Raw genomic sequence first — 13,771 nt, 5'->3', positions numbered from 1 at the left:
GGCCACTTGATTAGCAAAATAAACCATTGTTTCTTCAACTGTGACTGTTACTTTTAAAGCAAAGTATGTGTTTAATCATGTATAACATAAAAATTATTTTTATTACCAAAAGTAAAGTGGCAACATTTAAGTTCATATTTTTATCAACAAGCAGCTGTTTATACTAAGAATTACCATAGTATCCACTGGAATCTTATCTGGATACAGAGCTGAAATATTTTTCACTCAGGATCATCCTCAAGGCATTCCTGTTCATGCATTTCTGCCTCAAATTGCTGGTAAATACAGAAGAGTTATTTGCTGATTATTTCAATGCACACGCTTTACTTTTCCTTGTTTCCCCCCCCCCCCCCCTTCCTGCCTTCCTCTCTCAGATGGGTATTAAGCTTTTTCTTGTGCCTCTAGGGAAAATGCTATCTGTGACTAGCATTAAGAGGTATGTCAACTGACACCCATACTCTAAAGTAGATTCCATGATGTTTATACAAAATATAAGAATGAAACATCATGCATGATTAAGTCAGACCATCAATACATAATTCATTTATCACCAATAAAATTGTGGGTTATACATATTTTCCCTCTAAATATTCCCAAATGAAATAAACCAAAGCTAAAATAGTCTGGTGGCTTAAATAAATATAGAAATGAAACTAGCATCTATGAAAAATCAAAATCAATTGATTCACAAGCATAAAAGAGGATAGTTTTTTTGTAAATATTTTTTCATCTGGTGATAAGACAACTAGCAAATAATTATCTTATTCAGGTAAATTCAAGTAACTTGTGTTTCTATTAATGGCAGAAGGAAAAATATATTTTGATCTAGTGATGTAATTTAAGGGAAAAGAGAAAATTTTCTTGATAAATTTACAAATAATTTTTTTGTAAAAGCTTATCTCAAAAGTTGACAAACTTATACCACATCTTAACAAAATAATTCATTAATTACTCTAGAATTGTTAGACCAATTTTAGAAAAAATGCACCTCAGGGTCCTTGAACATGAATATAAAATTTCTATTTCCCACCTTGTTTTCAGCAAAAGAACAAAATCTACACGTACCTGGCATATCAGGGGTAGTTTGCGCATCAGCATATCAAACACCATAGGGGGCAGTGTTTGTTTAAAAACTTGCAGAAGTTTCTGTGGCTGCCCACATACTAAAATGGCATTGGTGAGATGTTCAACTCCCATTTTGTGTTCACCTAAAACAAAGCCATGGTGATTTTGAGTGAATATTCCAGACTTGGGTTTTTTAGAATATCAAATCCTTTTACCACAAAATATCAGTAACTCTAAACATTTTAATTAGAATACATCTTGACAATCTATCATTAAAGATGGGAACATTTGCTTTAAAATGTAGTAGTCAGACAAGACTCCCATCAGTGAGGAAAGTATTAGATGAAATTTTGCCCAGCATAGCCCTTCTTGGACTTGAGTCAAAAAAGAAGGCTGGTATAGTTTGGGCTGTAACAGGCACAGTTGTTTGGGAGTATTAAACAGCCTTTGGCTTTGAAAATTATTAGCTCTGCAGTATTGTATTTGACTTTATCCAATAAAGATAGAGGGATTTTAACAATTCTACCAGTTTTCATTTAAGGCTTTTGGAATATATGTAGGATATGCGATGATGTAAGGTTTCTTTTAACAGTATACATATGCTTGATAATGTCTTATGTGAAACACAATTGGCCTCTTGGTTAAAAGAAACATGTAATGGATTCCTTTGCAAATACAGTCTACACATTAATTTGTTCATTAAGTTCAAAAAAAGAGAAAAAAAAACCTTTTATTTCTAAGTGAGGTATATCTCAATCCATAGGACTACTTTTTTTTTTTTTTAAACCTCCTACTACCTTAGATAATTCAGTCTGCTTATTTTGTAGACGAGAAAACCAAGTTGCAGAGTTAGTTGCAAGTACCTGTAGTACCTTGCTCACAAGTAATAATAATATATATCAGAGCCAGTGTTTTAACCCAGGTTCTTTGACTCTATACCACAATGCTTCTGCTTAGCATAAGATTTTTGAGATGAGATGATGATTTGAAGTTAAATATATCTAGAATTGAAAAACAGTTAAAAGAATAAGATTAACATTCATGCTGATAATCCCTAAAACATCCTGGTCTCCCAGGTCCTCAATGTCCTCAATGTCTTCAAACTTCATCATCTACCTATACCTTCAGTCCACCTTAGTCCCATCTTCGATTTCACCCTAGTATTACACTATAAAGAATTCTTAAATTCCTTTATTTAACCATAATCTCCAATGGCTGAACCTCTCCCTGTACCACACTAAATCTATTCTTTGCTCGCCCCCCTCTCTCAGTAAATTCCAAGGTTTTCCCCCCTATTCTTGCTACAATTCATTTTTCTCTTTCTCAATGTTAACCTGGCCTCACATAATGAGTATGGTTTGAAGCTGACTAAGTCCAGTGGAAATACTTAATTCCAACTGAACTTTCAGTATTAGCATGGCTTTTACTCCTGAATTGATTACCTATACTATATTTCATAATGGGTACTGCAAAGATTTTTATCTCTTCTTAAGATTTCTACCTTACTCATGGGGGAGAAAGGGGGAGGTCTATAAGTCTGTAGGCCTCTTCTCCCCTACTGTACATCTCAAAACTTCTCAGCATCCTGGCATTCTCTGCACTTTTAATCTAGACATTCTCTGATGAAAAGATGATCCTCAGAAAGACATCTCATACCTTTTTGATGCCTTTCTTGCTCTACCCCATCCCTTTCTACTTTTTCCATTCCACTAAATTTTATCATTTTCCACCTCCACAACATATTTAGATGTGACCCTTTCTAATCACAGCCATCCACCTATTTCAAACTCCCATTGTCTCCTGAATGGCCTAGTACACTAGCTTAAAAGATGTTTTTCTGTCTCAAGTCTCTCTCCTCACTTTCATCTTCCACACAGTTACTAAAGTTGTTTTTCTAAAGCAGAAGGTCTGGTCTGTCAATCCTTTATTCAGTAAATTCCCTATTTCTTTTCAACTATTGTGTTTGGCATTTAAAAATCTTCACAATCTGACCCTACCATACCTTTCTAAACTTACTATACATTACTCTCATTCCTGCACTCTATATTCAGCCTAACTGACCACCTTTTGCCATTACTCCTTTCATCTCCATGACTGCACCACCTATCCACCCTGTGCCTGGAGTGCATGTTTTCCTTATCTCTTCTTCTTAGAATCCCTTCATTCAAAACTCAACTCAAGCACTCTCTCCTACATGAAGCCTTTTCTGGTATACACACACACACACCTGTTAGTGCCCCTCACTATGGTTTTATCTATATTTTACATCTATACTCAATTGCCCAGAAAGAATATGAATTCCTTGAAGGCAAGGATGATTTTATTTTGGTCTTTGTATGCACAATGCCTAGAATATATAAGCAGTTAATATTTGTTTCATTTGATCTCTTCCTATTTAATAGCTCCTTCCTTGCTGTCTAAATTTCCCATCCTTATTAAAACAAAACAAAACAAAAAACCCTCACTTGATCCTACAGTTCCCTTCTCTTTACAACAAAAATCCTAGGGGAAAATGTCTATAAATAATGCTTTATTTCCTCTCTCATTCAATCCCTTGCAATCTGGCTTCTGCCCTTACTAAGTTCATTATCAAGCATCTATTAAATATCTGCCATGTGAAAGGCACTGTGTTAGACACTAGAGATACAAAGACAAAAATAAAAAAAAAAAAATCCTTGTTTTCAAAGAGCTTACACGGTATCTGTTAACAGTCCAATGTTATCTATAATTTTATAGTTACAAAATCTGAAAAGCTTTTCTCAGTCCTCATCCTCAACCTCTCAGCACCCTCTGACAGTACTAACTTCCTTTCCTGGGTTCCTCCTGTCTACTTGGTCTCATTTATTGGATAATCATCCATATCCTGCCCTCCTAGCTGTCCTGGTCATTCTCAGTGACCTCATTAGCTCCCAAGAGTTTAATGATTGTTTATACAAATGAATCCCAAATCTAAGTTTATTCAGGCCTATTATTTCTTGAGCTCCATATTTCATGTATGAAATATGACTCATTCCCTTCCCCCCCCATCACTACCAAATTTGCCTATATCTATGGAAGGCATTATCATTCATCTAATTCATTTAGGTTCACTACCTTACAGTCATCACTGCCTTTTTCAGTTTCCCTTGCCCTATATATCCAATTAGTTGCCAACATTTGTTAATTCTTTTCCATATGTGTCACATCCATCTCCATTTTTCTGCTTACATGGCCCTACTCAAATTCAAGCCCTTGTCATCTCTTAAGACTAGCCTCCTACTTGATATCTCTACTCAGGTCTCCCTTCTCCAATCCATCTTCCACGTAGCTGCCAAAGAAAAGTTCCTAAATCACAAATTTAACCATGTTACTCTCTTACTCAGAATTCTAGTTCCCCAGTGCCTCATCCATTTGGGATTTAGAATCCTTTACCACTTGACTTCAATCACCTTTAAACATCTCTCCCCTTCACACACACTGCAGTTCAACCACACTGGCCTTTTTATTTACAATGATACTCATCTCCTTTCTCTGTATCTTTGCACATCCTGTTCCCTATATGCTGATTCTTCACCTCTGTCTCTGAGAATCACTAGCTTTCTTCAAAACTAGGCTCACCACCACCGTTTATGTGAGAACTTAAGATCCTGTTCATCCCAGCTGTGCCTCCAAAAAATATTACTTTGTATTTATTTTTTATGTATTTTTATGTGTAGGTATCATCTCCCCTTGAGGACAGGAACTATTGCCATTTTTGTCTTTGTATCTCTAGCACCTAGCACGATGCCTGATGGACTACTAGCATCTAATAAACCCTGTTCATTGACTGACTGAATGATTACCATGTGTAACTAAACATCCCTAAAACTGAAAAATAAGTATTCAAATAATGAAGAGTAATTACAGAACTAAGGAGTTGGAAGGTGACTTAAAAGAACAAAAGGCAAGAAAGCATAGCAACTAGCAGACCTAAGTTGTCTAAATTTCTCTCAAGCATTTTCCTATTCTACCATTATACCTCTGTGTGCACATATTATATGGCATAGGTAATCTTGATATATAGATTATGCTGATCCCTATTCCATACAAACACGAAAAGTCTCAAAATATAGGATATTTCCTTAGACTTGTATATAGGAATTATGTATTTATTCTTGGTTTGTTTTCATTTGGGAAAAAAAAAAAAGAAACACTGTAAGGAAGGAAATAGTATGGAATGAATACATGAAAAAGATTTGGTTTTGGGGAAAAAAACTTTTCCTTTGAAATAAAACCTTTTTTTTTGTTTTGTTTTTCTTCCTAATTCTCTAAGTTCAAATTTTAGGATCTGCCTTGATTTATAATTTCCCAAGTGAGAAATTTTTATTCCTTTATTTTTGGTAATTGTTCTATTAAAATGCTTTTTAGATTTTTTTTTTTGGTTAAATGGTAAGGGTTTTCTCTTAAAAAGTCAGGACCTGAATAACACTGTATCCTAATGTGATTATGCCCAAATATATGAATGTGGTCTTTCAGAAGAAGATGAAAGATAAACTTTGCCACTTAAAAACAAAAATTAGTGTTCAATCAAGCAACAAAGAGGATTCAATCAAACCTTTTATTTTGTATCAGTTTAGTCAGTCAGATCAGTGGTGGTCATATTCAGTCAGAATGAAAAGGCCTATAATCTAGATATTTTTCATATTCTTATGGATTTTGTTTTAAGTTTTTTTGCATAATTTTAATTATAGCTATCAGAGGAAGGAAATTAATTTTAAGTTTGAATAAAGGATATTACAGAGGTTCCACAAAAAAAAAAAAATCACAGTAGCAATTAATAGCCTTAATTATGTAATTCCCCCTTTCCCCAAAAAGACCACTTCCAAATCTCACCTGCCTCTTTCATAATTCATGACAGCCCTCTTTAAGTAATACTTTACAATTCACAAATTGTTTTGCTAAGTGACCACATTGTAGAAGGGCCCTGGGGAGGTATTTCTTAGTCTGATATTTTTAAAACTTATAAAAAACCAAGAAATATGGAATTATATTTGGGATAATTACTCCCAAAATTTCAAAAATAAAAGTTTTTTACTGTTTGTGACCCAATCACCTCTTAGTTTGACAAATTATTATTATTTTATATTATAATTATTTCACAATATAAAATATAAATAATATAAAATACATAAAATATTTTAAATGTAAATACTTAAGCTATAAAGCAAATCGAAGTAAAACATGAAAATGTTAAAGTTTCCTTTTATCTCCTCAAAATAACACTAAGTTTTGGACATTACAGCAGACATTGTTAGAATCTTTTTTGCAGGTAAATCTGAGAATTTCAGAGATTGCCCATTTTCATACAACTTAAAAATGATTACAGTCATGGTTCAGACCAGGATCTTTGTTTGATTCCAAGTCTACCACTTTTTCCTTAATTACCACACTGGCTGTAATTTTTATGTATTTTTTTTTTCTTTGAATCTCAATTCAGTCTCTTCTCCATCCTCGACTATGTTTTAGAATCATTATGTGAAAGATTTTTTTTTAATTACTCATATATTTTATGTTACTTGATAATTTTTTTCACTTGTTTAGTATTTTATTTTTTCCCCAATTACCTGTGAAAACATTTTCTAAAATTTGTTTGGTTTTGAGTTCCAAATTCTCCTTCCTTTCTTACCTCCACCACCATTGAGAAGCAATTCAATATAGGTTATACATGTATAGTCATGCAAAACATATTTCCATATTAGTCATCTTGTGGGGGGGAAAAACCAGTTCTTCCCCCCAAAAAAACCTCAAGAAAAATAAAGTTAAAAAGTATGCTTCCATGTGTATTCAAATATCCACAATTGGATATCTCTGGGGATGAATAGCATTTTTCTTTCTCCAGAGTTGGATCATTGTATTGCTGAGAGTAGCTAGCCATTGACAGCTGATCATCTTAAAATATTGCTGTCACATTTTGGACAGTGCATATCATTTTGCATCAAATACTGTTAAGTCTTTCCAGATTTATTGATAGCATCCTGCTCATTTCTTATGACACAATATTCCATCACAATCACATACCAGAGTTTGTTCAATAATTCCCCAGTTAATGGACATCCCCCTCAGTTTCCATTTTTTTGCCATCAGAAAATTGCTGCTATTGATTCCCTAGTAATATATTTTTGTACATAGAGGTCCTTTTTTAAAATCTCTTTAGGGATACAGACCTAGTAGTGGTATCACTAGGTCAAAGGGTATGATTTTATAGTCCTTTAGACATAATTCCAAATTGTTCTACAGAACATTTGAATCAGGCTCACAACCTTGCTAACAGTGGTGTTTCATTTTTTTCCTACATCTCTACCATTTGTCATTTTCTTTTTCTGTCCTAGTAGCCAGTCTAACAGATATGAGGCAAAAACTTCCAAATGTTTTAGTTTGCACTTCTCCAATAAATAGTAATTTTGAGTATTTTTTCATATGGCTCTAAGTAGCTTTGATTACAGCATCTGAAAACTGTTCCTATCTTTTGATTTTTATCAATTAAGGAATGGCTAATGGCTCTTATTTTTATAAATTTGACTTCCTTCTCTATATGTTTAAGAAATGAGGCCTTTATCAGAGGAACTTGCTTCAACTGCTTATTATCTTTATGAATGAGGCAATTCATGTGATCTCTCTGTGCCACAATTTTCTCATCTATAAAATGAAGATGGAATTAGTTGATCTGATGTTCCATTCAACTTTAAATCTATGATCCTTAAGGAATAACAGGACAGCTAAGGGGTGCCATAATGCACAGAGTGCTGGGCTGGAGTCAGGAAGATGAATATCTTACTGATTTCAAATCCATCTTCAGACATTTAACTAGCTATGTGATGTTGGCAATTACCTAACCCTGTTTGCTATAGTTCCCCATCTGTAAAGTGAGCTAGATCAGAAAAAATCACTTTAGTATCTTTGTCAAGAAAATCCCAGGGGGCAGCTAGGTGACACAGTGGATAAAACACCAGCCCTTAAATCAGGACAACCTGAGTTCAAACTCATTTAACACTTCGTAGCTGTATGACCCTGGGAAAATCCCTTAACCCCAATTGCCTCAGCCAAAAAAGAAAATCTCAAATGGAGTCACAAAGAATTAGGACTAAAAACAACAAATCAGAACAATTAACTAAAACATCTCAGCATAAATATTAACTTGGAATCATTTTTAATGATTGTACTGTCTTAAAGTTCCATATCTTTATATTTTTAATTGTTTAATCAAAGCCAAAAACTAAAGACTAAAGATAACATGTGTAGTTGGTTTCCAGAACTTTTTGACTTAAACCTTTGAGTCAGTGAACTATCAAAGCTTTGTTCATTCTTAGATACAGGTTAAAGACTAAAAATCTTCAAAAGAAAAAAGATGTAGAGAACACAGACCCTTCCATTAGATTATAGAAAAATCTCCAATGGCATTTTTAAAATATCAGGTATATTCATTCTTGATAGGATATAAGTTGTATTTTTATCTAGAAATAATTTGTCTGTAATCTTTATTTGATCAAAAAAAAAGGATAAAAAACAAGAGATCTCTCCAAGCAGCCAAAATATATCACAAAAGTCTACAATTAGTTTTGAGTATTTACTTATAAAAGTCTATTCAGGCTCTAATTCAAATACTTTAAAATCTTACTATCAGCATGATTCTAACAGATGGGTTATGGTTCCTACAACCCAACAGATTAGAAGCAACAAAAGAGAAGAGGATGAGGAAACTAAGAAATAATAAATACATCATGGCAACATTAAGAAGTATCAACTGATACAATTTAAACACAAGGAAAAGGAGAAGATAAAAAAATTTTGACAAGCTCTCTGGGTCCTCTTGGTCTAAAGACAAGAAAATCACTTAACAACATAATAATTATATCTGTTTTGCATATGTTTTTTTAAAACAAAAAAAGGATCATATTTATATACTTTAATAATTTTCTAAAACTTTTCCCATAAGTTTTCTCTTTAAATCCTTGTGACAACCCTGATTCTTAACAGTCTAGATAATTGAGACATTTCCATGTTTTCCCTTAAGATCCTTGTGACAATCCTCATTCCTTAATAAGTCTAAATAATTGAACTATCACTATAATTAACCTAGTTTCCTATCAACTCCAAGTTGGCCATATAAATTTTTGGCACTCACTGTTGCAGAACATAGCTGAGCAAAATGATAGTGTTAGTTTAATTTCAGAAAAGTCATAAGACTGAAATTATATATTAAATTCATCTCACCGTAAAATGTTAACAGTATTCATTCCTTCAACTGACTTTTAAAAATAAAATACCTACTTCCAAAAGCATTTGCTTACCCAAAACAATGATTATAATCTTACCTCTGGATAACCAAAGTTCTCCCATTTGGACCTCTTGGAGAAAGAATTCTTGTAATTTTTCATTCTTCAAAGATTCTCGATCCTAAAAGTTTTGCAAAATATGTAACAAGCTATTTTAAGGTAGTAATTCAAATCCATGTAATGATTGATAAAAATACTTAATTTCTTTTAAAAAAACAATTTTATGTCAATTTCTAAATCTAAAGAGTCACAATATAGTTTATGCTAATATTAAGAGCATTTTCTTCAAACATTTTCAAGCATTTTTCTTCTTTGTCTTTATTAGCTAGTTAACAGCTAACAACTTAATTAGTGCACAACCAACTTAAAAAGCATGGATCAATGGAAAGGTTTGGGCAAAGTGCCTTGTCAGTCAAGTGAGAGGAAAGGATAATTAATAGGAGAAGGGAGAGGACAGGTTAATTTTCATGTCAATTTTATTTAAGGACATTTCTAACTATGCTATGCAAAGTCATCTTTTATTAAGGCTACCCTTAAAGTCAATTTTGGAGTTGTCAAAATGTTTTAGGCTTATCCCTATTAACTTTCTTCCTCCCTCCCCCCTCTTGGTAATAATCCCAATATTTATCACCCCTCCTAATATTTAATCTGATTGCCTTGACTTTGAAAGAGTAAAAAGAAGGAAGGTGTGTTGGCCAGAATAATTATCTCTTTGAATCATATCCCAAACCCATTAACCTGCTCCACTTGTTTTTGAGATCATCCCTAAAACCTTTTCTCTCTATATTCTAAATGTGTTTGTATTGAATGAGGGATGGAAGATAAGCTTTTTGCAGCTCTTTTGTTGTCATCAGTTTACAATTAGCTTTCTCATGGGAGTCTGTCCCCCCTAATTTCTTTTGTCATCAAGATTCAATCTAGATTTCATTCCACTGATCGTGTCTTTATGAACAACTTCTTAATACCAAATTCAGTGGCCTTTTCTCAGGCATCATCCTATTTTATTTCCCAATAATTATTCTGATTCCTTTTTCTATCTGAATGTTCTCATTCTTTAGCTTCCATGATCATACAGTACACTGCCCTAGTTTTGCTCCTACATCTGACCTCTTCTTGCTTCTTTATCTTGCCCTAAAATATGTGCATTGACCAAGGATCTGTTCTTGGCCCTCTTTTCTTTCTGTACTCCAGTGAATTTATATATGGAAAGGACTTCAGAAAATTGAAAGTGCTATATGTATATGTCCATAATAGTGCAATGAAGAGGGAAAAGGCTAGATTTGGCATCAGAGAACCTTTCATCTCCTGCCTCTCTACTTATACCTATGTAACCTTGGGCCAGTTACTTTTATAACTATGGGCCTCAGTTTCTTCAGCTGTAAAATGATAACCTAAAGTCCCTAAACCAAAGCCATCTTTACTACAAACTATTAAGTTCTCTTAGCAGTTCCCTCTTGCTTCAAACTTTACAGCCTTATATGTAAGGACCTCCACAATCGGGACTTTACCTCTTTTTCCAACTTTATAGTGCATTTACTCTAACCTATTCTACTTATCAGCCCCAGAATATGGCCCCCAGTTTCCCACCCTTACATTTCTACTCCTGCTTTACTCTACATCTAAAATGTTCTTCTTTGCCCTCATCCCCTACAAATACTTAGGAAAATCCTGCAAGATCTAGCTGCAGTGCCAGCTTTTCCTCCACCCAAGCTTTTTCTTTTTTGAATTCTTACAACATAGTTCCGCTCACGTCAGCACTTTCTATTAATAATCTTCACCCACCCCTCATTTTTTCCAGTAATGCTCCCCTCCTAAACTAGGATTAGGGGGTTCATTAAAGGCAGAAAATGAAATTCGGTTCTGTGACTCCAAATTTAGCCTTTTCCTTCCTAATTGCACCATCGTTGACATATATATGGCACTTTCAAGTTTGTGAAGCTCTTTCCATATAGTCTATAGCCTTTCCTTCTCCAATATTGTGATAACTATCAATATTTCCTTTGAAATCACATGCTCTTAAAAAGGGGTCTGCCAACCTGTCCCAAGCATCTCAGATGCAACAAAAGGTGAAGAACCTCTTGCAGTAGCTGGTGAGACATTCAAGCAATGTTGTTTCTCTGGCAAATTGAAAATGCCTTTTCCCCCCAGTGCTCACTCTATTAATTTCTCCCTTACTCCAAATTTTGCCAATAGCAAAATCATACTCGCTCTCTACAAATAACACCCTGACAAAGCAAAGGTCCAAACCAGCATATTTATTTTAAGTGGAAAAAGTACTCACTATAAAGTTACACCAGTGTATTTAAAACACTTCACCTGCACACACCGTTCCTTAGCCTTTTGCTGCTCTGCTCTTCTTTCTGTGAATACAACAATTGAATTTGTCAGTTCCTCGGCTGGCCTGCTGCACCCTTACTCCCTGGGACTCTTTCAGGAATTCAGGGCGGCATCTGCTGGTGGCTTGTGCTCATTTGGGGCATTCCGCGAGGATGCGGAGACAGCATCCTCCTGGCTGGACCACCGCGCTCAAAGTAGCCGAAGGGGGCAGGCAGGCAGCTTCGCTCCCACTCAAGTTCTTCTGATCCCCACTTCCCATTTCCAAATCTCACTGAGCGGGGCACGAACATAACAAAGTGGAGACCTGACCTTGATTTAGGAGGAGAAACCTGAAATCCAAAAGAAACCAAAACAAAACAAAACAAAACACGAGGTCTCGAAGACCCTGAGCCGGGACTACCTTCCACACAAACCACTTTCTCCCCATCCCGGCCCCAGAGGGAGGGATGCACTCACTGTCCCGCAACCGCCGCTTGAATTCGGGGTCTCCTCTCCGCTTCTTGTCGAAGTACACGCAATAGCCAATGAAGGCGACCGCGCCACAGGCGCCCAGGGCGGCCAGGAAACACAGGAGGGTCCGGACGCAGGGCATCCAGGCCACGGGCCAGTGCCCGGAGCGCCGGGACTCGGGCGAAGCGTTAGCCTCGGAATCCCTGACCGCCCGCCCACCCGCCTGCCAGCCTGCCTGTGGAGTGGCTGCTGCGAGCCAGCCCCCAACCCCCCTTCCCACAAACACATACACACACACACAGACACACACTCATACACCGCTACCCCCGCCCTGAGGGCGCGCCCCCTACTCTCCTCCCCATACCCGCACACAATGGACACGCCCACTCAATCACCTTCGGGCTCCCCATTGCCTCCAGGAGTAAACAACTTCCGGGATTAGCTTTTAAAGTCCTTTATAACCGGGTCCCTTCCTACATATACCGTTTCCCCCCCCTCCCCCCCCAAGATTCAGCGATCCTGTGACTCCGGCCACCTACTTGTACTTCAAAGAAGACTACGCATCTCCCACCTCCTGGCATTTTCCTAACCTCCACCCCTACAGTTCTTTCTGTATCCAGGCTTCCAAAGATTCCTTTAAATCTTGTCTAATATCTCACCTTCAGCAAGAAGACTTTCTTGATCTTCCTCAATCTTTGTGCCTTCGCTCCGAGATGATCTCCAATTTATTCTTTATATATCTTGTTTACACAATATTGTCCCTCCCATTTGACCGGGAGCACCTTGACAACAAGACAGTTAATTGCCTTTCGTAGTGCCAGATATAGTATTTAATAAATGATTGTTGACTTGACGCCATACCTATCAACATACGCACCACAGACAATCCCCTTCGTTACCTGTCAAAGTTATAGAGTCATGTCTCCCCATCTGAGGCTTCTGTTCTGGACCAGGGTTTCTTGTTTCCCAGTCTCCCTGATTTGCAAGAGTTTCCTGAGGAGGAGAGGAGATAGTGCTGTAGCCAAGCATTTGATTAAAGACTATTCCTTCCTTGTCCCCGCCACCATTTAAATCAGCAAAAACATAGGGCAACCGGCTGAGCAAGTTCTTCGTTCTGTTCTCCCCAGTGATGTCAAACTCTAGTAGGAACGAGGGCCACTAATAAGTACATAAGTATCGGGCCAAATATTGACGGTTTTTAAATGGAGTGTTAATCTTTTATTTTTAATTTTTTCTTAAATATTTCCCACTTATATTTTTATCTGGTTCTAACCACACTGAGAAAATGTTGTGGACTGCCCCATATTGCCACCTCTGTTCCAAACCACTATTCCAATTTTTTGCCCCAGAATTCGTACACAATAAACATAAAACACACATCTAAGCATACCCATGCACCCCGCATATACAAATGTGTAAACATCTACATCCTATATATACACATTGAAGATATGAGCAAAATATGCATAACAGCAAAGCAATAACAGGTAATCCTATAAAATAAAAAGATATAATTTAAACATGTACATCTATAAACAAAAGTATAAATGGCTAGCAAATGCATCAATGTTATATGCACGATGAAACAAAAGCAAATAAAACCATAAAATGGTACTGTATTCAAAACA

The 13,771-nt window shown here is 36.0% G+C and overlaps 2 protein-coding genes across 3 annotated transcripts in view; both read right to left on the bottom strand.

Moving 5' to 3' along the window:
* The window catches only part of KIAA0586 (KIAA0586 ortholog), a 147,681-nt gene extending 147,439 nt beyond the window's left edge, over window positions 1-242 (bottom strand). Inside the window, exon 1 of the mRNA XM_074290227.1 lies at window positions 175-242. The gene's annotated coding sequence lies outside the window, so the exon portion shown is untranslated. The remainder of the gene's footprint in view (window positions 1-174) is intronic.
* TOMM20L (translocase of outer mitochondrial membrane 20 like) lies at window positions 81-12,420 on the bottom strand. Of its 2 annotated transcripts, XM_074290235.1 has the most exons (5): window positions 12,150-12,383; window positions 11,673-11,716; window positions 9,396-9,477; window positions 1,066-1,208; window positions 81-275 (listed from the first exon to the last, which is right to left on the bottom strand). In XM_074290235.1, exons 1-5 carry the CDS (start codon window positions 12,283-12,285, stop codon window positions 222-224), a joined length of 459 nt encoding a protein of 152 aa, XP_074146336.1. In that variant the 5' UTR covers window positions 12,286-12,383; the 3' UTR covers window positions 81-221. The 2 variants fall into 2 exon arrangements, with proteins under 2 accessions (XP_074146336.1, XP_074146337.1); XM_074290236.1 differs by lacking the exon at window positions 81-275 and having other exon boundaries at window positions 853-1,208; window positions 12,150-12,420.
* Between the last annotated feature and the right edge of the window lie 1,351 nt (window positions 12,421-13,771).

Source organism: Sminthopsis crassicaudata, chromosome 2 (genome assembly GCF_048593235.1).
Source record: "Sminthopsis crassicaudata isolate SCR6 chromosome 2, ASM4859323v1, whole genome shotgun sequence".
Lineage (NCBI taxonomy): Eukaryota > Metazoa > Chordata > Mammalia > Dasyuromorphia > Dasyuridae > Sminthopsis > Sminthopsis crassicaudata.
The sequence above is the reverse complement of the archived record's forward strand: the minus strand, read 5'-3'. Positions and strand labels throughout refer to the sequence as shown.